This window comes from Monomorium pharaonis, chromosome 5, assembly GCF_013373865.1.
Source record: "Monomorium pharaonis isolate MP-MQ-018 chromosome 5, ASM1337386v2, whole genome shotgun sequence".
Lineage (NCBI taxonomy): Eukaryota > Metazoa > Arthropoda > Insecta > Hymenoptera > Formicidae > Monomorium > Monomorium pharaonis.
The window spans coordinates 10,184,491-10,212,421 of record NC_050471.1 but is presented as its reverse complement, the minus strand read 5'-3'; the positions used below and the strand labels follow the sequence as shown (position 1 = coordinate 10,212,421).

The following is a 27,931-nucleotide window of genomic DNA, read 5'->3' as shown; positions in this document are numbered from 1 at the left end:
TATAGTTCGGGACGCGTACAATATGTTTCTATAAAGTTCAGGTGATATAATTAATTAAAACATTTTTTAAACAATTATTTTGCCCGAAAAACTTGAATTTCTAAGGCTACACGACAAGTGCTAATCGAATTTTGACAGATCTATGTATTTTAACGTAATTCTCATATAGTTCGGGACGCGTACATTATGTTTCTATAAAGTTCAGGTGATATAATTAATTAAAACATTTTTTAAACAATTATTTTGCTTGAAAAACTTGAATTTCTAAGGCTACACGACAAGTGCTAATCGAATATTGACAGATCTATTTATTTGAACGTAATTCTCATATAGTTCGGGACGCGTACAATATGTTTCTGTAAAGTTCTGGTGATATAATTAATTAGAACATTTTTTAAACAATTATTTTGCTTGAAAAACTTGAATTTCTAAGGCTACACGTCAACTGCTATTTGAATATCGACAGATCTATTTATTTTAACGTAATTCTCATATAGTTCGGGACGCGTACAATATGTTTCTATAAAGTTCCGGTGATATAATTAATTAAAACATCTTTTAAACAATTATTTTGCCCGAAAAACTTGAATTTTGAGGGCTAGACGTGAAATGCAAATCGAATATCAACAGTTCTATTTATTTTAACGCAGTTTTCATATAGTTTTGGACGCGTACAATAGTTTTTGGAAAGTTACGGTGTTATAATTAATAAAAACATTTTTTAAACAATTATTTGCCCGGAAAACTTGAATTTTTAAAGCTAGACCTGAAATGCTAATCAAATATCAACTGATCTATTTATTTTAACGTAATTCTCATATAGTTCCGGACGCGTACAATAATTTGCTATAGAATTCAGGTGATATAATTAATTAAAACATTTTTTTAACAATTATATTTTCCGGAAAACTTGAATTTTGAGGGTTGACGGGAAATGCTAATCAAATATCGAGAATTCTATTTACTTTAACACAGTTTTCCTACAGTTCCGGACGCGTACAATAATTTTCTAAAGAGTTCGCCAGAAAGTGAAAGTTTTGAAAATTGATTGAAAATTAACAGGTAACATTACATATAATATATTATAATTTTTAATTTATTTAAAGGGGATTAAGTATGGAGATAAAGTATGTAAGAGTGATATTAAGAAACATGAAAATATAATATAATCACTAATTTGTGTTTAGTGAGTGAGAGAGGGGCGGAGGGGGGAGAGTGGGAGATAAAGAAGAGGATTAAATAAGAAAGTAAAGTGTAAGAGTAATATTGAACAATATGAAAATAATATAATTAATATCATTAATATTATAATTAATAATTTAGAGAGTGGGAGAAAGAGCGTGAGATAGAGAAGAGCATTAAATATGATAAAGTGTGTGAGAGTAATATTACAGAAGAAAAAAAAGTGCAATGTTTAATATAAAAATGCTAAGTGGCGCGCGCGAAGCGCGCGCAATGTTGTGTTCTAGTCTCTATAAAATACTTAAAATTATTGTGTTCATTTCGTTGCAATTGTTTTACTTCCTGCAGTCGCTGGTTGTATCGGGAAGAAATCGAACCGCATGTTCGTCGTTATCACTTCCGGTGCACTCGCTTTCGAATCAGCCGGCTCTATTATCGGTGGCTATCTCGGGCATTGGTACATGCGTTTTAACGACGGTGTAATTAATTAATCCTTAAACGGCGCAAATAGCGGAGCTACGGAAATTATGTGCCGGTGCGTCAGTATCAGCGCGCGGAATGCACCTCCGTGTACTTAACGGGAGACAACGCGCGCGAGTCTGGCAAATTCAGAGTGCGCCGGTATAACCAACGTATCGATCTGCCGGTTGTATATTCGCGCCGAGTCACTGCAAGAGAGATACCCGTATGAGATATGCACAATAGTGATATCTCTCTGATATCCTTCCGGTCGTTTCCGTGCGGCACGACACCAAACATTCTCTTGCATCGTCTACCTGGCACAATTTATACAGGATATCTATGAAGTCTGCCCTTACTTCTTATATATTTTGAAACGATACAATATTATGCCCTTTATTTATATTTATGTAATTAATATAAATTTTATTTATATATAATATAACTAATTATGAAGTAAAGCCGCGATTTACAGGGGATAAGAACAGATCAATGAATGAAACTTGTTTTTTTAAATATAAAGAGTGGATATATTGTTATCTTTTCTTATTTACGAAGAGTACCCAACACGCATAAGTTGTATTAATACCTGCGCGTGTACGGCGATGGATACATTTCAGAAAGAAATTTGTGTTTTTCAATATCAACATTTTTATTTACTGTTCCTACTGTTTCCTATGTTGCCAGAGATGTTTGCATTTGTTTTTATTTGAAAAACTTTGCATTATTTTCTCTTAAATTTTTCTTTAATAAAAATAAAAGATGTATTGCTCGCAACTTATGATTAAATATCCGAAAATATAGAAACTGTTATATATTCTATGCACAAATATGCGATATATATCTTCGTGATTCGAGATTTGCCTTCGATAAGGATTTCATACGATACAAGCTATAAATATGTGCTTTGCGTTTGACAAGCGCACGTTTATTCGTTATTTTATCGTCATCGACAGCTACGATGAACAATGTGTCATTTCAAAACAACATCGACGGGATGGCGCATTGTTCATACATTTTTATTTTTATCCGAGAATCCCGGGGAAGTGGTTGATTTTTCCTTCTCGTTTAGAATTTTCCGTGTATCGCAATGCTTTTCTAACTTTCGCCATTAGAGTCTCTTCGCGAATGTTTACGAATCTTCCTTTCGCCCTGCATACACAGAGAACAGATATCAGCTATTTTTATTATTGTGAAACAGGATCCCGGATTATTAATATAACGAGATACATATTATAACTCGTACATAGCATGTTACCGTTGCTGGCGATGCATAATTACTTACCGACGTACTTCATTAATCATTATCAACTTAATTTATATGCAAGCGCCGCTACTATTTTTCGAAATAACCGTGCGCGGATCTTAATATATCCCCGTCAGCTCTCGATAATATCGACGCACCGATATAACGATTGTGCTCGTGTCCATTTTTAGACGCGCTGTAAAATCGATTCAAAATTCTGGACGGAGAGATACACACGTGCGATAAAGGCGTATCAATGAGTAGGCAGAAAAGCGACGAGTAAGGTAGCTCCATTCTGTCGCGGAGAGGCGGAAGAGGGCCCCGGCAAGTCGACGATCACGAATCGGCGATAAATCTCTTTCGACGGTCTCACAATCGCCACTCGTGGCGGCGATTTGGCCGGTGTCGCGCAGGATCATGAATCGACGGAGTCTCTGGAGGCGCCGTGCTACATCGGCGGCGGGAATGTAATGCGGTTCCACTACGTGGAATGCCCACGGGCCGGGGGACGGGCGCGTCCCGGGCTGATGTTGATGGATAAGCGGCTCGCGCTTCGTTGATGCGCGATTTGTCATCGTACGGCTGATGCGCGTGCAACGCTGTTGTTCTTACGTTCGCGTATCCGTGTACCTTTACCATTTGAGATGGACGCTGCCGCTAGACTCTTGACTTTGTATTCGCGCACGTTTCGCCACGTCCGTCGCGATCTCGGAAAAAGGCGACACGTGGACGGTGAGAATCTTTTTAGAAGGTGACGTGGGTGCTGATAAAATATTCTTCAAAGATTTATTAAAATATGAAAATATTTTTTTACACAATAACTGTCTTCTAAAATATTTTTTTCTAAAAATCTAATAATCGTGAGGACTATATATTAAAGTTAAACAAAGTTAGGAATGTTATTAAACCTGAAAATTAGAAAAATACATAATTTTCTGAAAGATTTAGGCTCGCATTCAAAACGCGCATCAAAAGATTCTAAACGCATCATAAACTAAATGGATTAATATGAGTAAGACCTAAAGAGACGCAAAGGGTTGGGATTTCTCTATCGCCTACACGATACTTGTTTAGCTACTTTATGTCGACGTGTACACGATGATATTCTATCGATAAAATTTTCATGCATCCGATAAAAAAAAAAAAAGGATCGATACGGCACGTGGATAGATTTCGTCAAGGAGCACATCCCTGCGAAGCTTGACGCGAAACGATGCCCTGTACAAGAATCTCAATTATTCATGACGACCCGTGCGCTCGGCTCTCAAGTGTACCCTTCACACGCGCTATATCGTCGCACCATGCAAAGCAGAAACCCTCCGAGGACTCTGCCTCCCGTTCGTTTCCTTTTGTTCTCTCTCGCGAGCGAATAACGATCGTCCGTGAAGCTATTCGCGCACGTCCGAGGCTTGCTTTACGTGCCAGTGAAATATCCCAAAATTATACGGTAATATCTGGCGGCGACATAAACGCACACACACGTGCGCACATACACTCAACGGGGTTGTTCCTGAGGGAGCGTCACCTGTGCAATGGGGGGTCGGGATATGCGAAGATGCGAGGGCATCTCTAGGGATCTTTGCTTCTTCCTTCTCTCCCTCTTTCCTGCGGCGAACATTTTCATAAACTACATCATAAACCGCACTCGCATCCTGGCCGTGCATCCTACCGCCAAGCGCTAAATAAATACATTGGCATTAATTACGCTTGAATGGAACCGCAGAATTTCCGTCAACTTTCCGCCAACAATCCTGAAATGCCAACAAGTGGTAGGAGCAGGGTAGAAGAGGAGTGAGAGATGAAGCGAATTGTACAGTCCAGTGAAACGCAGTCATGATATCAAACAGACGTTACGAGTCAACTGTAATATGAGTTTTGTTCACTTCAGGCGCATTTTCCAGACATTTTTACACTTCTTTTCTTGTTCTATTTTCTGCCCTGACAACGTAAACCTTTTGTTTTAAGCTTAAAAATACAAACGTATGTCATTGTACATGCAGGGGGACAGTTTTATAATTTGGAATATTATATTTTTAAATTGGTTAATAATAAGATATATTAAAATTGAGACATTAATATTTTTACATAGGTATATTTCAAATAATCTAGAGAGAGAGAGAGAGAGAGAGAGTGAGAGAGAGAGAGAAGGAGGAGAGAAAAAAAGAAGGAAGAAAAAATATTAATTGTAAGTTACAAAAAAAATTTTACATGTAAAATGTAATTTTTTAGAATTAGTACAAAGAAAATGAATTTGAACAGAGAAAGCGCACAGCAAGATTATTGACCGTTAAAAGTCTTGTTCTTAAATAACCACTGGATATTAATTAATGGAACTGTGCCATTGAATTAACTTGTTTGCAATAAAGAAAAAAACAAACAGCTCTTTTATTATAAATGGTTTTATTCTATAAGCAATGAATATAAATGATTATGGTCTTTGTGTTTGATTAAGAATCATGTATATGTATAGGATATAAAGTGTAAATTCGTGAAATTGCTTAAAATAATATTTTGTGTTTATTTTCACATTTTTTGGTATTTTTATTTATTTTTTATTTTATACATTTAGGGCCGGTTGTTCCAACTTCTTGGTAAACTTACCTACCAGGTAAGCATGTGTCTATCTTCATTTCTTTTCTTAAATAAATAAAGACAAACACATATTTACCTGTTGGGTAAGTTTACCAAGAAGTTGGAACAACCGGCCCTTATACATTTATTTTGTACAAAACCTTGAGCATTGTGATAGTTACAACTGCAAGTTTGTTCAAAAGAAACAAAATTTTACGCAAACATTTCTTGTTCTTTAATATCAGTCATTTCTATTTCATCAAAAAATTGTCAAAATTAGTTGCAGACACTACAACAAAGCTTCTCAACAATGACATGATACTTTCAGCACAATGACACAGACTGTTTTACAGCATAATAACGCAAACTGTTTCGTAATATTGTAGACTCGCTATATTTAACGACAAAACTTTGAACGAGTTCTAATTCATGTGAGAGATCATTCAAATTCTGGAAACTTTTGCGTATCATAAATTCATTACAGTTTTTACATCTATCTTTATTAAAGCACCAAGATTTTTTCAAAAATTATCGCGCAATTTTACTTATAAATGATAATGTATTATAGAAATGAAAACTACACATAAAAAATTATTTCGTACCATTTATTTTAATACGAATGTTATGCTGCTAATCGTAATTCTAAGAATACATTTTAATCACGCGCGAAAGCTCGCAAATTTTACTTCGATTATGATTAAGACATCGCTGATTTCCATTGATGTGAGAAAGTATTTATCGCAAAAAGTTGGCCAATTGCCTTTCTTGTATTTTATGATGCGAACTGTTTATATGGCTGTCTACTATTTTATGGGAAACCGGCGGCGAGAGAGGGTGAATTCGTTCGATATGCGGTAATGAAATGTCGTGCCTAAGACGCCGTTGGACGACAAGACAACGCACTTACAGGATCCGCGGAGTATCAGAAGATTACATATGGGATATGCACTTGTGTGCGTTACGCGACGGGGAAGCAACTAAATACTTACATAGACGCCTATGCAGGTCGTACTTACGAACATTTATATCTTCCTTCGGGGATTCAGGCTATACCGAATGCCGTGCGTAACGATCGCCGTAAAAACCTTTTTCAACCTTATGGATTTTGCAATCTCTTTTACGCAATTTGCCGAGACCGTTCAATATCGTCATCGTGAAAAGTGAACATTACTACATAATATTACGACCAATTTTATGAATCATCTTGTGGATTTGTCGTCGAATTATTTTAGATTTTATTTATCTAGAGAAAATTATCAGACTCTACTTATTTCTCGATTTACTGACGTAAAAAACTTTCAGTTTGCAATAAGAACATTTCCTCGGTATCACCTTATAATAACGGCGAGCGTGCCGTGAACGATAAACGCGAATAGACACCGATAATCAATCTTGGGATTTTCGTTGCTAAGAAGTTTCTTCTCGTTCCTTCTGTCAGCTCATTTCTGTAATCCACAAGAACAAGAATCCCGGATAAAGAAACGGGAAAATGACGAGGAAAATGGTTTCCTCGAATAGAATGTTAACGTTTTCAGTGGTTTAATCGTTGTTGGGGAAGGAACGGAGAAAGGAGGAACCATTTTCCGACCAAGAGATTTCCAGATCTGATCAAGAGAGCAGTGTAAACTTTTCGAGCCGAGTAATCGCGTGTTACTGCGCGATAATAGTTAGGTGTATTGGTCACACTCTCCGTTAGTTAGTCGGGAAAGTCTTCCTGGCACTCGGGAGATAGCCATCCGAGATTAATCTTTTACTTTCCACACGATAACGTGTTTTTAGTATTTTAATTGCTAGAATTTTGTTAAATTGCTATTTTTATCTTATTTGGAAAGTATTATGGGATCCGCAAGAGTACATTCTTTATTATTTTTTAATTAACATTGAATGAGTGCAAAAGTTTTGGTCTATTTGAAGAGGTGAGGTTGTTCTTGTCAATACTGGCAGATACTATGATGAATGATATGTTGTTGGAAAGGTGACGTTAGAGCTATCTATAACAAAAGTTGGTATCATTTAATTTATTTACAGTGCTATTTTGTATTACCAAAAGTGAATTATTAAAAAAAGAATATTTGGTTGCGATAATATATAATGCACGAGTTTCGGGAAGGAATGAAAATGGTGTAGATGTAGAAAATATTGGAAAATTTTCAAATGCATTACAAATGTTTTTTTTATATAACATTCATTATTTTTGGGTTTTTTTAAAATTCGAAACTTGTACATTAAGTACAGTTGCGAATAAATATTCTTTCTTTAGATGTATGTTTGATACGAAATAGCATTATAAATAATTTAAATTGTGCACACCAACTTTTTTTAATAGATAACTTTTGATGTCACCTTTTCAATATACGTATAACTCGCCAGTATCTGCTAATGTTAATATACTGTGATAAAAGCAACGCCAAAAAAGACGTTTTCGTACAATATTTTCGTACTGAACCTAGTAGTGTACTGGCATCTTTTTCAAACAATTTTTATAAATAATGCATATTATGTTAAAAATATTAAACAAAATATATTAAAATACAATAAAGATAATTGCGGATTGCGATTTTTATAGCACGCTGTAATTAATAGCGGTTGATTTAAAATTTCGTTGTCTTGCTCCCCTCATTAAAAAAAAAGCGGCGGTTCCTAATTCCCGTTCATCCCTTGAGCCCTTCATTATCGCGGCGGGATCCATCGTCGTCGGAACAAGCCGATACTTGTCGTGCTTCCACAATTAACCAAATTAACGGGCAATTAGTTCGGGAACCTCGGCACTCGAATAGCATTGGGAGTCAGTTTACCTGCCATCCCGGGACTCATCTTCCCTTCTTCAGCCACGTCATCTCGCCGCTCGCCATCAATTTCTATCCGAACGTTCTATCATCCCGGGGGCTAAAGTGTCGATCGAATTACATTACGGCTTGCAGACCCCGAGAAGGACGACTTTCGTGTTGCCCTCTCTGTGCCTTCCTAAGTCGAGAACCCTATTGCATATGAATATAAGTGTATTATCATAATATCATGCCGAGGGGTGACTCCTCTTCTGGTTGGCTGCCTATGGGGGATAAAATCTTCAGAATCGCGTAGGCGAGGGATGGAAGCTCACTTTTACAGGATGTATATGAATGAAAATCCCGATACGTTTCTGCCGGAATGCAGAATCGCGTCGGAGGAATGCGACACCGGAGCTTGCGTATACCACGCGACAGAACCTGAAATATTATGATGTACCGTAATATACTTTCACAATAATCTGACCTCAAATAGAATGGTTAAGATAATATAACAATATATATGACATGACATGTGTCGCAAGTATTTTGTATAGTTTTCTTCTTATGCGATCAATTTCTTGTTAACAAACATTTAATTGGTGATGTATTTTTCTAAGTTTGACTTTTTCATATTAATTGTAATTAATCTTTAAATTTTATGAAAGTAAATTTTATTTGAAATTATCTTAAAAATGCAACATTCAACAATCTGTTTGCACGCACTAGTAAAAGCTTTTAGCTTTTCAGTGGCTCATAAATCAAAATCCCTTCTCAATTACGTTAATTACGTTTAATTAATAAGTGACATCTTGTGTCATTTAATCTGATTTAAAAAACGAAACTATGAAGGGCTCTGTTAATGTTACTACGATAATGTGACGCAACCAGATTTAATTAATGTCAACGAAATGAGTATCTTTGACGTACTCGCTTAATTATCCTTTCTACGTCCATCCTTACGGTATACATAGTGCCGGCAATGCAGCTAAGGGAATTGATTATCTCTCCCCGGGAAGCAGTTCTTCGAACCGCTGACAATGCCATTCATGTCTCGATTGAGGTGTCTGTATTTATCCGCAGCCTGCTCGGATTTGTCCGTCAATTAACGACCACGCTTTAATTAATGCCAGCTCCATCACGGCGTTATGTGCTCGTCGGGATGTAATGTTAAGGATTGACGATCTTCCTAGGAACCCGAGGAAGAGTTGGTCGACTACCTATGATGACGAGCGTAGCCAAGAACATAATACAAAATGGGAAACTTGAAACTTTAAATTTTTTCTACGAAAATTATAAAACAAATTAATCTGAAGATTGATTAATTTAAAAATACATACTTTCTCTTTCTTTCTTCTAAAGATATTTGATATAATTTTAGTAATTAAAGAGCTTTTTGATAAAGAGCTTTTCTTTTAAGAAACAACGTCTCATTATCGTTAATGAGCAAACCAGAGGTTTCCAAATTTTATTTGAATATTATTTTTTTATACTTATAACACAAATCAATATATTTCAAATTAAATTTGCTTATAAATAATTATGTAATTTTCTTATATAATAATTATTTATATATAATATTATATAATATTTACTTATGCATATATTGTATAAATTACTTATATAATAATCAAAGTTCTGAGATATATATATAAATAATTTCTAAACATATTTTAAGAAACATTGCGATTTTTTTTAATCGCCTTTTAACATTGATTGCAAGGTATATAGATGCATGATGACGAGAAGCGTGCTGCTAGACAGCGGGAGACTGTTACCTGTCTTCGGGATAATGGAATAAATAAAGCAGGTTTCTCTTGGGAGAAAGGAGGAGGGGGAGCAAGCTTGCTCGTTCTGCGACCATTCTCCCATTGTGTCATCCTGACTTCGCAAGAATTGACTTCACCGGTTTATTACGTCTGTTCCCTTTCTTGGATCGTTCGAATCGGACACGGGGCCCTTCGATCTCCCATTCAAAACTTGTTGGGTGGAGAGGGAAGATTAAACGGGAATTCAGTATCGAATGCGCCGCATCTTGCTTTTTACCGATGCAAAAGAAAGTTTTAACGCATTCTACTAAATTGGACGAAATATTTAAATAATAAAATATTGAAAATTGCATGAAGACTATTTTGTTTCTTTTTTAATCTAAATAATATATTTAGAAAATATAAATAAAATAAATAATTTAGATATAATATAATATAAATATATTTTCTTACATATAATATTATATATAAGAATTTGAACAAATCTATTATACAAGATGTTTGATTGCTAGATTTGATAAAAATTAGTTTTGTATTGGTAAAAATATTAATAATTATTGATTAATAATTTTGTATTAAAAGAAAAATATGTTATTATGTCTATAATATTTTGTAATACATTGAAGTCAAAGAGACGTTTGTTTATATCATTCAGCTTTAACGAGAACTCATGTTTTCGCTCGAGCCGAGTTTTGCCGCGCGGTATCAGAGGTACAATACATAAGATGGAATACAGAAGCGAGAGAACGCGTGGTTGCGGTCCGTCGTCGCCGGGTGCGTCCCGTAGTTTCGATGGCAGCAAATCGATGGCCATTACTTTGATAGTCCAGTTTTTAGTTGGTCTCCCCTGCCCCTCTGCTCGGGTTCCTGCTCCGCCGGCTTTCAGAGAACAATGGGTCACAAATCAACGGCGGTTGCCGCTAAATCTCGCGAGGTCCCGGCTACGTAAGCCCTAACGATGCGTGGAATAGAAGAAGGTGAAACGTTTCGGTGCCGGGACATCGCATCTTTTCTTTTCTCCTTGTGTTCCGTCTCGTTCGTGAAAAGGGTTTCGGGATTAACGGCGCAACGCAGCAGTTATGCCATATCCATTACTTTCTTTGCAGTCAAGAAGCACAGGAACGGAAGCCACAGAAAATCATCGTCAGCTTTTCTTCTTACAGAATCGAATCACTGTACATTAGTCATATTCCAAGGTTAATCACACTTTTTACAATGGAGTCGTCGAATTGCGACTCGTTCTTTACAGGATATATTTTACGCTTGACGATGACAATCATTTCCCTTGTTTCTCTTATCCCTTTAAAGTTACACGTGGAATTTAATGGTACTCCTGAGTAATGTGGCAGACAAAAGACGGTCCATTAGGGACGACGCGATTTTCTGGCGTTACGGCTTCTTGCGATTCACCTCACACGAGCGCCTTGCTACTCCTAAACGTTTATCATTCCCCGATAAGCGACTACTTCAGAACGCATCAGAGACATCAAACGCAGCCTGGAAGGAAAGTTGGAAAACACAGAGAAGCCTCTTCAAGGCCTCTCAGTACCTTTTTCGAGAACTCAGTCATGATATCGTATGAGGAGACCGACGTGTCCTCGGGGCTACAGGAAGTTGCGGAGCTACATGGCGAAGCAAGCAGTGGAAGGTGGTTTTCAACGAAAAGATAAAAGGAGAAGGCGCGAACGGAGAACACTCTTGTCGATTATCGTTACCGTCGGTACGCGCCTTGCTACCGGCGGCTAGGCTGCCTCGTAAGCGGTAGAATATGGTACCGGGATATTACAGACACTCGTTCGGCGCAGGCATACGCGAGCGTGAAGCGAAAGAGGAAAAATAAGGCAAAGAGGGCAGCGTAACCAGACGACGAGGATAAGAGAGAGAGAAAGAAGAAAGGAGATCCCCCCTGGGGGGTTGCTGCCAAGCCGATACCATCTGATAGCCTATTTATCTTTCGACGCGCCTTACCTTCGGCTCACCCTTTGCTTGGTGCGTTGGTGCTCTTCACTTGACACCTTTTACCTCATTCTTGCGGATAGCTATTTTCGAGAGTGCGTAATCGAGCAACGCTCTTGATTCGAGCACGGCAAATTTCGCGTACGAAGTTCGCTGAGCTTTCTTTCTTGAATTTCCCACGCGGGCTATACTTAGCAAGGCGTATTAGATTTTCGGTATTTTCGTCAAACAGCTAACGTTAAATGTGATTCTTTAAATAATAACATACAATTTCAGATAAGAGAATATAGACCGAGCGTGTGAAAATCCAGTTATAAAATTTATATACCTTTCAAAGTTCACTAAACTGTACGTTCAGTCTTTAAAGATTGAAAAATTCTATTTGGCGCACAGTTTAATAAATTTTGAAAAGTATCTAAAAATCACACGAGTAATTACTTAATTCACTTTTCAAGCTTTTTAAATATGAATCAGTGAAATCTTATTCTAGATAGTTCCTAGTAATGTATTTTGAATAAATTTGATGATTATGACAAGCTTTAAAATAGAATTGCGGATATGGAAGATGTAGAATACTTATTTCAAGTAATTGACAGAGCAGGAGAGAGAAAGAATGTTTTTTTTGTGTAGTTATAAATAGAGTGATACTCAGATCATCATTTTTTTTGTGTTACACCACGATGAGCATTATTGATAAGCGATTGATGCCGAAGTCGAAGGGCCTGGAGAAAGAGATCCGCGGATCTCTTCGAGGAACGAACTCGATTCTATCGCATTATGGGAGCGCAGTACATCCAATGGCAGATCGATATCGCGGGTCTTAACGGATTTACGACCTGTGTTATCTCTCAAAGGTATACCGACGAATACGCACGCGCGATCGCCAAGATGGGCTCGTTTAACGATTTCGTTCCGGAATCTTACCTATGCTCAATGCCAACGATTGTTCGACGTTTAGAAAGTACACGCCATAAACGATCTCAATTTCGATAACCGCGCTCTTTCCGGGAAATTCTTATTTCGCGTCGTGTTAGCAACAGCGGGGTCCCTTATTGAGATCGTATACCGAATCGCGCTGAACGTATTTGCATTGAATAGAATAGATGACTTTACATAAACACAGTGATATATAGGAATTGGAAGGTACGGGTTTATGGGAACGTAAATCTTGATATCCTTATTTGATTTGGTACCGATGAAATCTTTCGTGCATGTTGCCAGAAATTCTTAAAGCTAGATAGAAGATTCTGAACGAATATCAATGTATATAATAATTATTTTAAACAGATATGAAGGAAGCGGCAAATATATATATATATTTATAATATATATTTGCCGCTACCTTCATATCTGTTTAAAATAATTATTATAAGTTTAAAATATATATTATAATATATATTATGAAAATTTTTTGAAAAATAATTATTTTAAACAGATAGGAGAGAGTATTATGGAGAATATATTATATATTATTAAAATGACAGAGCGGGCTATAGAAAGTGCGATCACTTCTCAGGCTCCTAGAGACTACGCTGTTAGTTTATCACCTGGAGTGTTATCGCACTTAGGTGCGAAAGTACTGAATGGTATCGTCTCGTCGAGGTAGACGTCGAACATCGTTATTTTCTGGAAAAACACATCGTTATTCCTGCCTGCCGATATACTTCGGTAGATTTATTCGTGCAAATGCTAATCATCATCGTTGGAATGCGAGGTTTGTTGCAAGATTTCGTTATTCATTTATCTTCATTTCTTTCTCGTTTTCACGATCACTTATTTATTCAAAACTATTCTTTTCCGAATTACGAAGTGTCGTTATCGCATATCGATGGATTCCTGATGAATATTACAACATCTTTTTGCCATCCAGATGAAAATAATTTTCGTGTCGCGGAGAGAACTTCTTTAAAATATAACGCTAAATTATTCTTTGTCTTTGATAAGAATTGTTTTTTAAGATATTATTTTTATTCTGCAAAGCTTAAATAAACTTTATAAAAGATTGTAATTTGTAAACTTTAAATTGAAACCAAATACTCTCTAACTTAATTACAAAATAAAATAATCACAGGGTAATTACACTGTTATGAAAATGATATTTTTTATTTTAATAGTATAGTATAAATATTTTTTTAGAAATAACGTTGATATTTTTAGAAATTAAATATGTTCGGAAAATGTAATATATTTATATCAAAGAGATGCTAAAAATTCACTTAAAAACAATTTTCTTTATAAACGGGATAAATAACAGAATATGTCACAGATTGTTACCCGTGTATGCAATCACGCGAATTGGTTACAAACACACACATAAGAACAACACTGGCAAATTGTCTTGTTGAGTCCTTGTCCAAATTGTATGCAATATCCACTATACATTCGCCACATATTGCGGACGAAAGTGCACTTTGCTTGTAAATGCGAATGAAGCGGCTCACAACATGGGATAGCGCACACGTGTGCCCCGCATAATCAGAACTATTCGCAGCAATGACGAATATCGATTGTACACGATGTTAAGAACACTTGTATTTTTTTTAGTCAGTGTTATATTGAGCAAAACTGCACGTTTTATTGAAACATCAAAATAATAGAAATTGGTGATGAACCTGGGCGTCCAAGGGGGAAAAGAATAATAGGAATATATTTCAATTATTTAAAAAATTTATGATTACGCGTATGAATTTTTATTGTATATGTACAAAAGATACAAAAAGATAAACAATTGTTATAAAATTAATTTACACAATATTATTAACAACTAGCGTGTTGGTTTTTTAACAAACCAGAAAATTAGCATCTAAAAAAATATTCTACATACATGGTTCTATATTATTTATAATTTTACACGTTATGTAGAGTTATATCTTTTACCTGCTAATTTTCTAGTTTGATAGAAGATTAATGACATAATTTAACATGGCAGTTGTTAGTAAAAAAGCAGAGTATAAATTAAATCTACAGTTATAATATTAACGCACATATTCTCAACTGCAAAAGAGAAATGCTTAGAAAAGTGTTGATCTCTTAGATTTTAGAGTTGCGAATCGATTCCTCGAATCTTTCGAAAATCGTTCGTACATCGTTTGGCGATCGTGTGCTGTGCAGGTAACGATTGACAATCTCTGACGCTCTGTCCAGAAATGACTGCGGTTAAGCAAATACCTAAAAGCTCAGATGGTCCGTGGGAGATCGAGAAGGCCCGTCGATCTATTTTATTCCCACTAAATAGCCGGATTTACGTTTTATGCGGCGCGATTGGCGCTTTATCGCTCGTGAAAACGGCAAGAATGTTACCTAGGTGTGTATATGTTGTCCTGTCGTCCTCCTTTCTCCACCCCTTAGCCGGTAGCCACCGATTTTATATCAGGATCGTGGCCGAGAGAAACGTTGTTATTCTGCAACCATACCACGAACAATCGAAGCGTGAAATTTCTGTGATTTTCATATGGAACGATTGTATGTATCGATCAGTGGCACGAGTCGTGCGGTGATTTTGCAGTAATCATTCCTTTTATCATTCGGCACATTTAATAAAAGAGAACAACAAAATTAAATTATTATAGGATATTTATTCATTATTTATTAATTTATATTTATTTACTTAATATATACTTGATGCCTCTGCATAATAAATTTATATTTTTGTTTCATCTTTCTGGTCTTTAAAATCTGAATAAAACGATGGAAATATAATTTTGTTTTAGTAGAAAAAATTACGTTATTCTAAAATTTATGAAAAAAATTCGAAAACTTTCTCGATCTCATCTAAGATAAACAATTATTTAAAATTTCTGTGCGGAATGATACGTGCTATATAGCAAAACATATACTAACGTATGTTAATCAGCAATCTGCTGACTTAACGATAGTGCAACGACAGGTATTGAGCGAAAGTACTCATTAAGTTATCGAGTTTATCGTTTGGGTAGTCATAAAGTACCTAACGAGGATTCCTTTATTGGCTTCTGACTTTACCATAAGTTTTGGCGTGGGATAAGTTATAGTTTGAATGAAAGTTCGAGTGTCCGTTGGCTTTTATTGTTCGTGCTACACAAGTTTTAAATAGATCTAGGAGTAATTGAGTAATAATGCAAATATACATTCTTTATATATTTTAATTAAAACTGTAACATTATATATATGTTCTTTTTTGTATTAAAAATATTCGCAATGTCTCCAAATGAGGCGTTGCTTTTGGCATGGCGCAATGCGCCGTATATTTTCGTTTCCATTGCCCGCTCCATTTCTCGCACGCGGAGACGAAGTAAGTTTCTCAAGTCTACCGTGAATTTTCATTCAACGAGCGCGAGCGACCGGCGCGGATTTTCGTGAGAACCGTCTCGGGAGGTTTGTATAGAGGGACACACCTGCAGAAAACAGGGGGCGAGGGTAGACTGCCGGGCGACCGCGACGCATTTACGGAGATTTAGAGCGAGCGTAACGGCGCGGCTCGCCTCGACTCGGCGTTGGATTTTGTCCGTTGGTCGCCTCTTCTCCGCGGCTCCTTGCCTGAGAACGGTTCCGTAAAACTCGCGGAGACGAGCAAAAGGAAGTATATGCGTAGTCCTGAAGATTATCTTCCCCGCTATGGTCGTCCGATCTTTTCTCATCGTACCCGTTGCGTCTCTTTATGCCGTTCCTCCTTCTTTACTCGCGCCTCGCGCTCGCCTCGCAGATGGCTACTTTTTCATCCTCCGCGTTATTAACTCCCACACTTACCTCGTTGCGCCTTATATGAGAAGAATAGCGAAGTACCCACGTTCCACCTTCGCTGACCGTCCCGGATATATCCGCGTCGTCGAGTTAATGAGAATGAATAAAAGAAATATGACCGATCAATCAATATCGTGTGAATTTACTTTAAATTCTCACACGGTTAAAATATCAATGATGTTAACATATTAATCGATCTAAATCAGTTAAAAAAGAAGTATAAAATTGTCAAGTACATCTCAAGCGTTGTGCTACATAATAGTGCTTGACGAAAATCCTAGTTTAACGGCATTTAATTGCTTCCGTTTAAAGTATAATCAACGATGTTTTTATAAACTAAATGTGTATTCGTTTTTTCTTTATTTTGATACACGCGGGAGAAATTCTTTAACAACAATGAAACAGTTATCAAGTATAATGTAACGCAATTCAAACGGTTTTTTAATTCCATTTTCGATTTAACATTATTTTGGTAAGAAATTAAACGTTAATCCTTATGATCGGTCCGCACTTTTTATCTGCAAACTCAACATTAACCACCGTTAACCACTGTTGCAGTCCGAAAACTATCTGGAAGAAAAAGATTGTGCCTATGTTTTTGCTTCGAAAGGGCAAACTGGCTCTATGCGTAAGGGGAATGCCTGGTGATCGTCGTACGCAACGGGGTAAATTGCTCGGCATTCGGGATTGTATGTATTCCGGATGGAGGCGTTCACGTCTTTAAGGTTCGAGGTGCTGATCCGTAGTCGGGACCAATAATTTAGACGGTTTCGGGGGATCCCGGCAATAATTTAACCCGCTGGGGGGAGGCCTGAACCGGCAGCTGCGCCACGACAGCAGGCACGGGGCGACGGAGTCGCGATAAACTCTCATAATTCACTTATGGGATATCTACGGCATATCCGCGTCTCTCAGACCCCCGGCTCGCTTCTCGCAGTCACGCCGCGCGTCGCTTAAACGCGCGCCTCGAGCACGAGGAACTCTCCATTCAATGCGAAATGCGTGTTTCGTAACGTTTGCGTATATACACACGCGCGTGCGCGGGCGCGCGATTATTCATAGGCGTGCATTGTGCGTGCGGGACCGCGCGCGGTTTACAGGATCCGCTGAAAACAGGAACGGTCGGAGGATATCGTGGTCCCCGAGGAGAAACATAGTGGATTAAGTACAACAACCATTTATTATAACAATAATGATAAATAGGAACTCATTTTGCGATATGAGGGATATTTGTCACACTTCTTATGCGTTCATAATTATCTTATTAATTCTCAGATGAGGCAACAACACGGCTATCCTGCGGCATGCATGTGACGTTCATTTTTTGACAAAAATTTCTTTTACAAAAGTAAAGACTTTTGGTTCAAGGCTTTAATTAGAAAATGCAAAATGGTGTAAAGAGGTGTACCATTTGATTTGTTTTTTTGAGAATCGCGTTTAGGTACAAGACCCAGGAGATTGTCTTAGATATGCGAAGTTCAAACATTGTTGGGCTCTCCCTCTCGAGCCAGCACTGGCGAGAAATGAACGACGGACGTAAATTTCGATACAACCTGCAGCCGCAGGATAGACGCATAATTAATTCTACATGAAGCAATGCCGCATACGGGACGCGCGTAAGCCTCGAAGACGTCGCGAGGAAGTTAAAAAGTCTACACGCTGAGCGTAACCCATCTGGGGATTAATGGGATAATTGTGAACGCACGATGGGGAATTCAGTCACTGTCTAGCTCCGCCAAAGCGCTTCGCATTATTAGAATGCACGTGGTGAATAATAGTGCGTGTCTTACAATTGCAAGAAATCGTTAGAAGGGAATTTTCTTTCGGTTACATTTTCCTAAATTTTAAGAAAGATTTTAAAAAATTAGTATTCTTATATTCTTTGTATTTTTTTGCACATTTTAAATTTTGTCACTGAAAAGTATGCTAAATTGTACTGTATATAAATTATTTCGATAAATAATTTTATCTGCTCCTCGTTAACGGCTATTCCATTCAAATATTCGTTCGTAGGAAATCAATAGCCTACACTTCTGTTGAACCGCGGGAATGTATTCTTTCGGTCATACTGCGGACATCATTGCGTTAATCCAATTAAGACATCGATGGACAGTTGCGGCTGCAATGTTATAATGATCCCTCGTTGCCAGAGGGATACATATCGCGTCGACCTTTTCTCTTCATTCCGAGCTGTTTCTACGTCGTGCAATGTGCAATCTGGTGGCCGATGATGGTGGCAATAGTGCCGCTTGCACAATAGATTCGGTTTGATACATCGCACAGGAGACCGTTAATTTCGTGGCCTCCTGCCCCACAATGCCCCATACACACCCGTATTACCCATTCTCTACGTTTAGCTGTTCTCCGTCAATTGTCTTTTATATTTTAATAACTCACCCAATTAAATAATAGCTTTTAACGCCGTGCAACGTATCATTATACAAATTTTCAGTGTCATCTATATCAACTTAATTTGTTAACAGAACAATTTATGATTTTACGCAGATGTATTATTATATTGACAAGTGCAATTTTTATTTTTCTTATTTTTTCTTATTTTACTAAGAAGTTTTTCTGCATTTTTTATTGTGTAAACTCGATGTAATAAACAATTCTAATTTCAAACAATTTAAATTTTTTGAACTTATAAAATATTATATGATAGAAATCATATAAATTATCATATTAGGTAGAGCTCGTAAACTAATAAATTATTTTAAACTATTCTTACATATGAATTTATACAGCGCATAGAAATACTATTTATTACCATTAGTGATTACTGTAAATTGTTTCGATGATAGAAAAATATATGTTGTACGCGTTACATGAAATTCAAACACGTACATTCTGACGTATTTTACGCAAATCGAAGACCTCGTTCAGTCGTACGCGTTTCCTTCACAAGAAGAGACACACGTGCTTTGACTTTGAAGTTATTCTACGCATGCCGAGAATTTCATTTGTGCACAAGTGACCTGACATCGTTCACCGAAATGCTCGAGCAAACTACACGCCAACTACGATTATGATTATGGTACCACCCATTTTCTAAAGTGGCGCTCATATAAAATCGACAAATTGTGGTAGTCTCATGAATTATCACGATGTGTGCTTGTACATTGTGTAATTATAATACAAACATTTCTATTATTTTTTAATAAAAATTAAATGTCAAATAGAGAAAAATATGATATTTACAATATAATGAATACGATATTTTTTATTTCTTACCTGTTTTTTCATCAAAAATTTACGAAGTTAGATCTCATTTTTACCTAAGTGTCTGTAATTCTGGGACGTTTATTGATTTGACTCGCATACAATTTTCTAAAGGTGCACCATATGTCTAGTCAAGACTGCGTAACTTTTTCTTCGTCCCGATTCTTCGGGTTCTGCCTACTCGAGTCGCCTTCGGTCGAAAATATCTCTCACCGCTCTACGAACGTCCCAATTATCGTGCAGCACAGTAATAATCGTGGCCGTGCTCGCTTTCTACGAGGTGTTCACGAATCCTGGCCTGATCGATTCTCATGTTAATCCGTTTCTGTTTCAGGAACAATGCCAACGTTGTCGTCCCGCCCACGGTATCGGCCGTGTCGAAGAAAGAGCCGCAGGAGAACATTGCCCGGATAGCGAAACGGTACCTCGACGATAACATGCAGCAGGCGTGGATCAATCCTCGTCTAATATCGATGGTGAGTGAATATAAATGCAATGATTATGCGCGGGATCCGCGCACGTGCGCGCCCGTCCATGCCCATTATACATCTTGGCGCGCGCGCGCGTATGTACACGTGGTGGATACGCGCGCGTACTTTCCGAGCCGGCCAACAAATTAGTTTGCGGCAGACTTCCACATTGGGAAAGTTTCGTGATTAATTTATTGGGCGGGAATGCACACTACATCCGCGCCGCTGCACGGAAGTCGAAACGCGGGCGAGTTTCTAACTTGCCCCGGACTATTTCTGCGATTTCTGGCGAGAGAGAGCCCCGGGGCCGCGCGCGATATACTACTCGGAGATCTCTCGGCGATAGTGTGCATCGGTGTGCGCTGGGATTTTCATGGTACTACGTGTTCGCGCCCGAGAAAAATGTCTTCGCGATATCGCGTAACCCCGTCGGTCGGGCCTGGAATATGATCGCTGCAGGCTGGCGACAAATTTTTACAACGCTTTAAAACGGCTTACGCGCGGTGTAATAATTTCTCGATTTTGTGACAAATTCTATGACAAATGTACACGAAAGTCGACAAACATTTGCCTTACGATTGAATCCAACGAATGAATAAAGGAAATTTTTTAATTGTTCCTTTTTTATATTTTAAACGAAGAACGAATATTTTAGAATAATTTAAGATTTACACTTTTCAAACAACATTTTACGATAAAATGATCTTAACGCGTCTGTATTGGTATATTAGCGTATTAATATCGGAATATTCATTTTTCATGAAAGAAAATATAATACTTCGATTAATAATCCAGAATTTGCTATTTCGATGAATGTTAAGCGGCTCTCAATTCTACAATATTATTGATCATCTGGATATCTTATATTTAGACTTGTTTTGAATTGTCTAAGAGCATGCTGTACAATATTATTGCTGGTCTAGGGGATTATTTTCGACAGATCTTTTGCTCCATTAAAGTGTACAAGTAGTCGTGTTGATGTTGCTGACGTTTCGCGGATATTGCGGAAATAAATTACGCGCGCTCAGCGCCAGGTCAAGTGTCTCATTATAGAGTTGCAATCGATCCTTTCAAATGTGCCGCTTTGTCCAAGACTGCTGACTCCTAGGCGACTTGGCGCATCTCATTTTTACGCGACCTAGATATTTCTCGTGAAATATAAATACAACGCCATAGCGAATGAATAATAACAATTTGATTTTTTCTTTTTTACGTTGATTGTTTTTTTACATTGTTTTTCGATGTTTTGATACCGCATTAGAAACATAGCGAACGAACGAGAAAAGAGTCATATATGATTCAAAAGTTTTTTTTTTTTTCATTTCCAATACATCACATATTTTCTGTTTGCTTTTTCATTAAATTATACATTTCCAATATATTGAATTATATATTTTCGATATATAAATGCGCACACATTTTTTATTTGTAAAGTCTTTAATTAAAAAATACTGAAGCGTAAGAGGAATGAAGTGAATAATTCATGTTCGTTCCACGTAATTTACAAATAATTTAATACAAAAATTATCGAAGCATTTTTAACAAAGTTTTAAAATCAATATAAATTAAAAAAATAATTTGCCGCATTGGAAATTAATTTACTAAGAATCGAATAAAATTTATTTGACAGCCGTCTAAAAATATGGCGCCTTGTACATATAATAAGGCAGTTGTATAATTTTTTAAATGAGACGCTGTGACGGTTAAAAAAAAAAGAAAGTCGTTCGTACGTCTTCATTGTATATCTCACTTCCACATGTAAATTCGCATTATACCGGCACTCTGTAGGCAGTGACCGGTTATGTCGTTGGCGGCTCGGCGCGGGCGCGCATCGGACAGGTAGAACGAGCGGACGGGTCATTAAGCGAGCCAATAACAAACTCGTGATCCACATAACCCTTCGTTACGTTCGCGGGTGCTATTAGCCCGTGCAAGGCAGCAATCATTGCCAGCGGGTAGGACTCGTTTTATAACGCGTCGAGGCAGGTCCCGGTCGCGTCCGTGCGAACTCATTATTTCCATTTCTCTCCGCCCTACCTTCGTCCATCTTCCTTCCGCAGCCCTCCGCTCCTCACGATGCTTATTCGCGCTGCCTTCCTCGGTCTCCTTTTGCCCGCAGACCTTATGTAATGTCTTAGTTGCGTGTTTTTCTCCCCCGCGTGCAGCTTGTTGCGCCGTTCGCTCGACCGTGTGCAGCACACCTGTGCGCAATAGCACGCGACGAGCCTTTTCGCCTTCGAGAGACAGACAGCAGTGAGGTGTGCAGCAATGCGAATAATTGCGGCATAACGAATCGAGAACTTTGCAAGTCAGATTTCAGATGCAAACACCGAACTCATTTTAATAGCAGATTCTATAAACCTGCATTAACGCCGTTCGCATTAAAAGATAAGTCCAACTTGATATTATTTTACATCTCGAAAAAAAAAAAAACATACTGAACTAACTAACGAACTTTTAAATAGATTTTTTTTCACATTTGTTTAAGAAATATTATCCAAAAACACAATTATATTAGCATTGTTAATTTTCCTTTACACATTTATTGATAAATATGAGATATAATAATGTGTCTTTTGATAATTTCCTACCGAACATAAAATACCGTACATAAAGGCAAAAGTCGAATCGCGAATATGAGCAAGGGCGATGATTCACGGTACATTTCAGTCGGCGATAATAGAAAGATCTGTTTCTACAATTAAACACCGATGAGAGAGATTCCCCGACCGTTACCTCCCTGCACCACGTCGTTTCGTTCAGTATTGATATTGGCACGTGCATTTATCGACAACGCAAAGATTTACGATCGTTCCGTATTACTTATGCCCGGTGGGTTTATTAGCATGATTGGTCGCTCCGAGGATAGATCGTTGCGCGCGTAACCGGATCTCGGTACTTCGGGTTAGGAGGAGCTCGATATCTCGATCTTGTTGCCGATACGGCCGGTGGCTTGCCGCGAGCTCGAAAGAAGTTGTTCCTTCGCCACGTAGTTACCGGCGCTTCGTCGCCAACGACACCGTTTGTAATTTGTTATACGTGGGTCGCCTTGTTACGACCGGCTCTAAATCCTTACGATCTTCCCGTCAGATGCCCACGGCGATGGGGAAACCTTCTCGCTAAGTACCGCGCCTTCGCGCGTAATCCAAACCTCGGCCTTAATGAATTTTCCAATTTAATAAGGGAGCACGCGTGGATGAGCGAATGTAACGAACACGAATCGGCGCGGCGATGAGGGAAATAAAAATTTCTCACCAAATCTTACACGAAAATTATTCGATGACTCGCCCTCTTGTGCTTTTACGCGTATCATCACCTCAATGATGCTTAACTGTCGATCTATACCGGAGTTTTTAGCGCGCAGTATATTCGTATTCATTAAATACGGACCTGTTAATAATACAAGCACGCACGTTTATATAAAAACCGTAGCATATATCTTAAATTTAAAACGTGATTTATAGTTGAAAAAAATAATTATTGCGATTTTCGAAAAATATTTATAATATTTTTAATTAGCAAGAAATTATTTTATGATTGTCGGTTGGTTTTTTAAAACTGAATGTGAATTCGCAACAAAATTCTTAACGACTACGTATATAAGTACGCGGTTGATCGTGAGACGTGAGAGTTAATTAAGGAATGACTCGCGCGTGGGACTTATATCCCGGCTCATCAACCATTTAATAATCCTGAAAATTCTGACGATCTGGAAGTTCTGCGTATTCGCGTTGCGTATAGTATCTACATACAGGATGGCGGCTTAGCGTTTTGCCAAAGTGCCCTGCATTCGCCGTCTCTAATAACAATAATAATAAGAAGAGACGGAGGGCCGTTTTAATCAGAGGGTTCGTCCGCCTGACGTGATTAACTCGAAGAGCCGAGGAGGACGGAGGAAAGGCAAGGAAGAGGGCGGATGCCGCTGTCATTTCGGGTGTTTATCATATCAACGAACTGAGGGGTTGCCTTTCGTCGCCCCGTCCGCCGCGGATGGGGTTAAAATCTTGAATTTCACGTCCGACTTGTATCCTCGTTCGCCATTTCAATGACCCTCCGGCTCTATTACTTCGCTCCTTTTCCGTTTCATTATTCTGTTGTTCGAGCACTTGGAAATGTTTTTTTTTTTCATCACGGACATATTTTATACAAGTATAATGCAAATAATAAATTAATCGATAGAGAGAAATAACCATATAAAGAAGAGCTTTTTTATGTTAATATTTAACAATTTTGTTATTTTGAAAAAATGAAACAAATCAGAAATAAAAAATTGCTATTTTCAGAAATTAAATATGTATATGTACTTTTATTTTGTGGTGAATAACTTCTGTTTTTAAAGAGGATACAATTTTCTTAAGAAGAGAAGAAAAGGCGGAAATATATGAAAGCGCTATTCCTCCTTTTGAGGCTGAAGTCACGTTGTGCGGAATTCCGCAGAAGAAACTCTCTCGTTCTCCCGTTTCTGTTCTGTCGCTGATCTTATGTCTCGCGTTTCATTCCGAAATTCTAATTAACAAAATTTTCCTGTGAATGTACGGAAAGACGCGTACTTTAATGCTATCAAACATCACCGATTCTATCATTATTTATTAATGATAAAGGGAGTATATTTTCTTTATCTTTATTGTCAAAAATATGACTATTGTATATATAAAACTTGTAAATAATATTACAAAAATAGCTTGTAGAAATAATAAGAGTTTTGGATGTGTGATCTGTGTACTTTGTAAGAATAAATAATTAAAATATTGAAATTATAACGTTAAGCAATGTGAGAATCTCACATTTTTATCTTCTATTGTAATATTAACACCTTCTCAATGAATTTACTTTGCAGCGACTGATACATAAGACTTACTGCATAAAGAATATTAAAATTTTTTGCTGCAATATTATTATGCTTAAACTATACAATCACTTTGATGGTCTAATGTAAAATTATTTTCTGATCTCTATCTAGCTGAATTAGATACTACAGTAAAAAAAAGTTCTTTTTATTGTGTAAATGTCATTTAATAATAAAAATCTTTTTCTTTTCTTAATTTCCAAAGCTTACGAATATTATTTTTTAATACCACTTTGAGTTGCAAAGGGAGGAAAAAAAAAACGTTGATCTTGCATTATATATTTTCCATTAACAATGTATCGCAGTACTCTTTACACTTACGATTTCTGTATCAGCCGATTAATCTGACGAAACGGAAAAAGCTTGCTTTCGCCCCGATGAGAAATCCTTTCTTCGCCTACGGGGGATTTGCACAGTGAGACTCCTCGAATAGTATCGAGTGTCAGTACTTTTGTCGTCGCGGGATTACTCGTCAAAGAATTTCTCACACGACTCGGGGCGATTCCTCCGATCGGACGCGATATCGACGACATTCTTGTAAAAGTCATGAGTTTCGGAGACTGTTCTTTGCTTGTGTTTTTATTCTCGGATCAACGGTGCTGCGAAGCGAGTGCGGATGTTTCATTCGCGTCCCGGGAGAATTTATAGACACCGTTATCGCGGTGGCTTTGGCTTGATCTGCAAATGAAATTATTCTCTCGATAGCTTTGAAATGGAAAACTAATTTCACTTTTCGATAAAAGGAAGCACGCCATACGCGTGAAAACAAAAATTTATAATAGGACAAAGTGTAATTCTGATCGCTTGGAGAAATAGCTTGCAGAAATAGTGAAAGGTTTCGGTAATTTGTGTACCTCGTAAAAATAAATAACTAATTAAAATAATAGAATTGTAGCTCTCTAGATAATGGAAATCTTGCATTTCTATCTTCCGTTCTAATAAATTGGTGTTTATGCGGTTTGAAATTATCTGTGGAATTTATTTCTCGTGAGGTTAAGGCGGCAATACCAGTCGGTGGGCTTAAAGCTTATTGAGGAAACTAGCGTGGCGTCGGGGACACAGAAGATAAGCGCGAAGCGGGATGGCGGATAGGAGGTTGCTTTAATATTCGGCTTTGTTCGCTTCATTAGCGTGGCACAAAAGTGGCTTAAAATAATTGAGTCTACCCGGGCATAATAGCCATTCTGATATCCCATTGTTGCCTCGGACTCGTGATTCGTGGCATTATCAATGGGTGCTTATTTCCTCATTGTGCCTGTGCCTATTGTTTTTGTTTAATTTTTCAAACCCCCGCCCCCACTTTCGGTCCCCCTCTTTTCCATCGTCGCCATCGCGCCATCCGGCTGCGGTCGCTAACGGCGATGACGAAAAATTGATTTATCGTCGGATAACCGCACGCGTCTTAAAGTTTTTGCGCGAACGAGCATTTTTGCCGCTTTGCCGGCAAGGAATGATTTATCATCGGAAATTCCTTTATCATTCTTCTTGCTGATCCAGCCGGCACAACATCCTTAATTTTTAACCGTGGATCGAAGAAGCGGATTCGTAAAAAAGCCGATTGTAACGGGGCGATTATATCCGATGTCTTCTCCCTAGGGATAATGCCGGCTTCTTTAAAACGCGATTTCGTATTTCTCGATTTTTCTGTAACGAAAAGTTGGGTACATACATCTTTTTATTTTGTACATTAGATAGGTTTATAGCTCAGCTTCTAATCAAGTTGTTATAATTACAGGTAAAACTTTGTTGAACTGAGACTTGGTTGAAATTAATTGAAATTTAATTAATCTGTTTCCATTCCAAGTTTCAATTAACCGCTTATAAGGAAAGTTTAGATTTCTCCTCTCACATGAGTGAATTTCGCCGTAAACTGCAGTCTAATGTCGTGTAAAATTAGCGCCGCAGTCTCCGCGTCTCTTTTCCTGCTCTCCTTTCCTATTTCTGTTCATCCCATCAGCGAAACGTATACGATACACATTTTCGTACTCGAACTGTGCACAGGTTGCTATAAGCTCACCCCCTCCTCCCCGTGATGCTCCGACCGCGTTTAATTGAATTTTTAATGCGAACGTTTCATTTCGTCGGCATAAATGAAGACAAAGACCACACTTTTTTAATTATCACATTTCACGAGACGAGGTCCGCTCACTTGGGGGGATACTCTGGATGTTTCTTTCCCGCGGGAGAGCCGCCATCGTGACATCTTACTAGCGCTACTACTAGGTGAAAAAGGACAGTCGAAATCGCACATTTATGAATTCGCATTCGTAATCGAGAGCAGAAATATCACGTTAAAATATTTAATAGTGTTTCTGGAGAAGAGACTGGAGAATCTTCTTAAATGAGCATATATTCTGTTCCTTCAGATTAGTTAAAATTACGCGAGTAACGACGTCGAAAAAAGGTACAGATATAATAGTTATTCTTTGCGCTTTTAAAAAAATTTTGTAAAAAATATTACGCGCGCTACGTGACGCGAGAACGAAAGATTTTTCGGAAGCTGTATAAAAGCGAAATAAAGCTGTATTCTTCTAAAAATTAAGGAAACTTTATATTTTGTACTAGAGACAAAACGATCTCGATTTCTCTTATATGCATTGATAGACTGAAAATAATCTAAAATTGAAATTCATGTAGTTGATACCTTCGATTTGTCATAGATAATTCACCCAGTCTTTGAAATATAAATATAAAGGTGTCAACTACATGAATTTCAATTTTAGATT

The 27,931-nt window shown here is 37.6% G+C and overlaps 1 protein-coding gene across 3 annotated transcripts in view; it reads left to right on the top strand.

Moving 5' to 3' along the window:
* The window catches only part of LOC105839103, a 354,738-nt gene that overhangs the window by 78,705 nt on the left and 248,102 nt on the right, over window positions 1-27,931 (top strand). For all 3 annotated transcript variants that reach the window (XM_028192516.2, XM_028192517.2, XM_028192518.2), the window contains exon 3: window positions 20,224-20,365. In XM_028192516.2, the coding sequence (XP_028048317.2) occupies window positions 20,224-20,365 (142 nt within the window). The remainder of the gene's footprint in view (window positions 1-20,223; window positions 20,366-27,931) is intronic.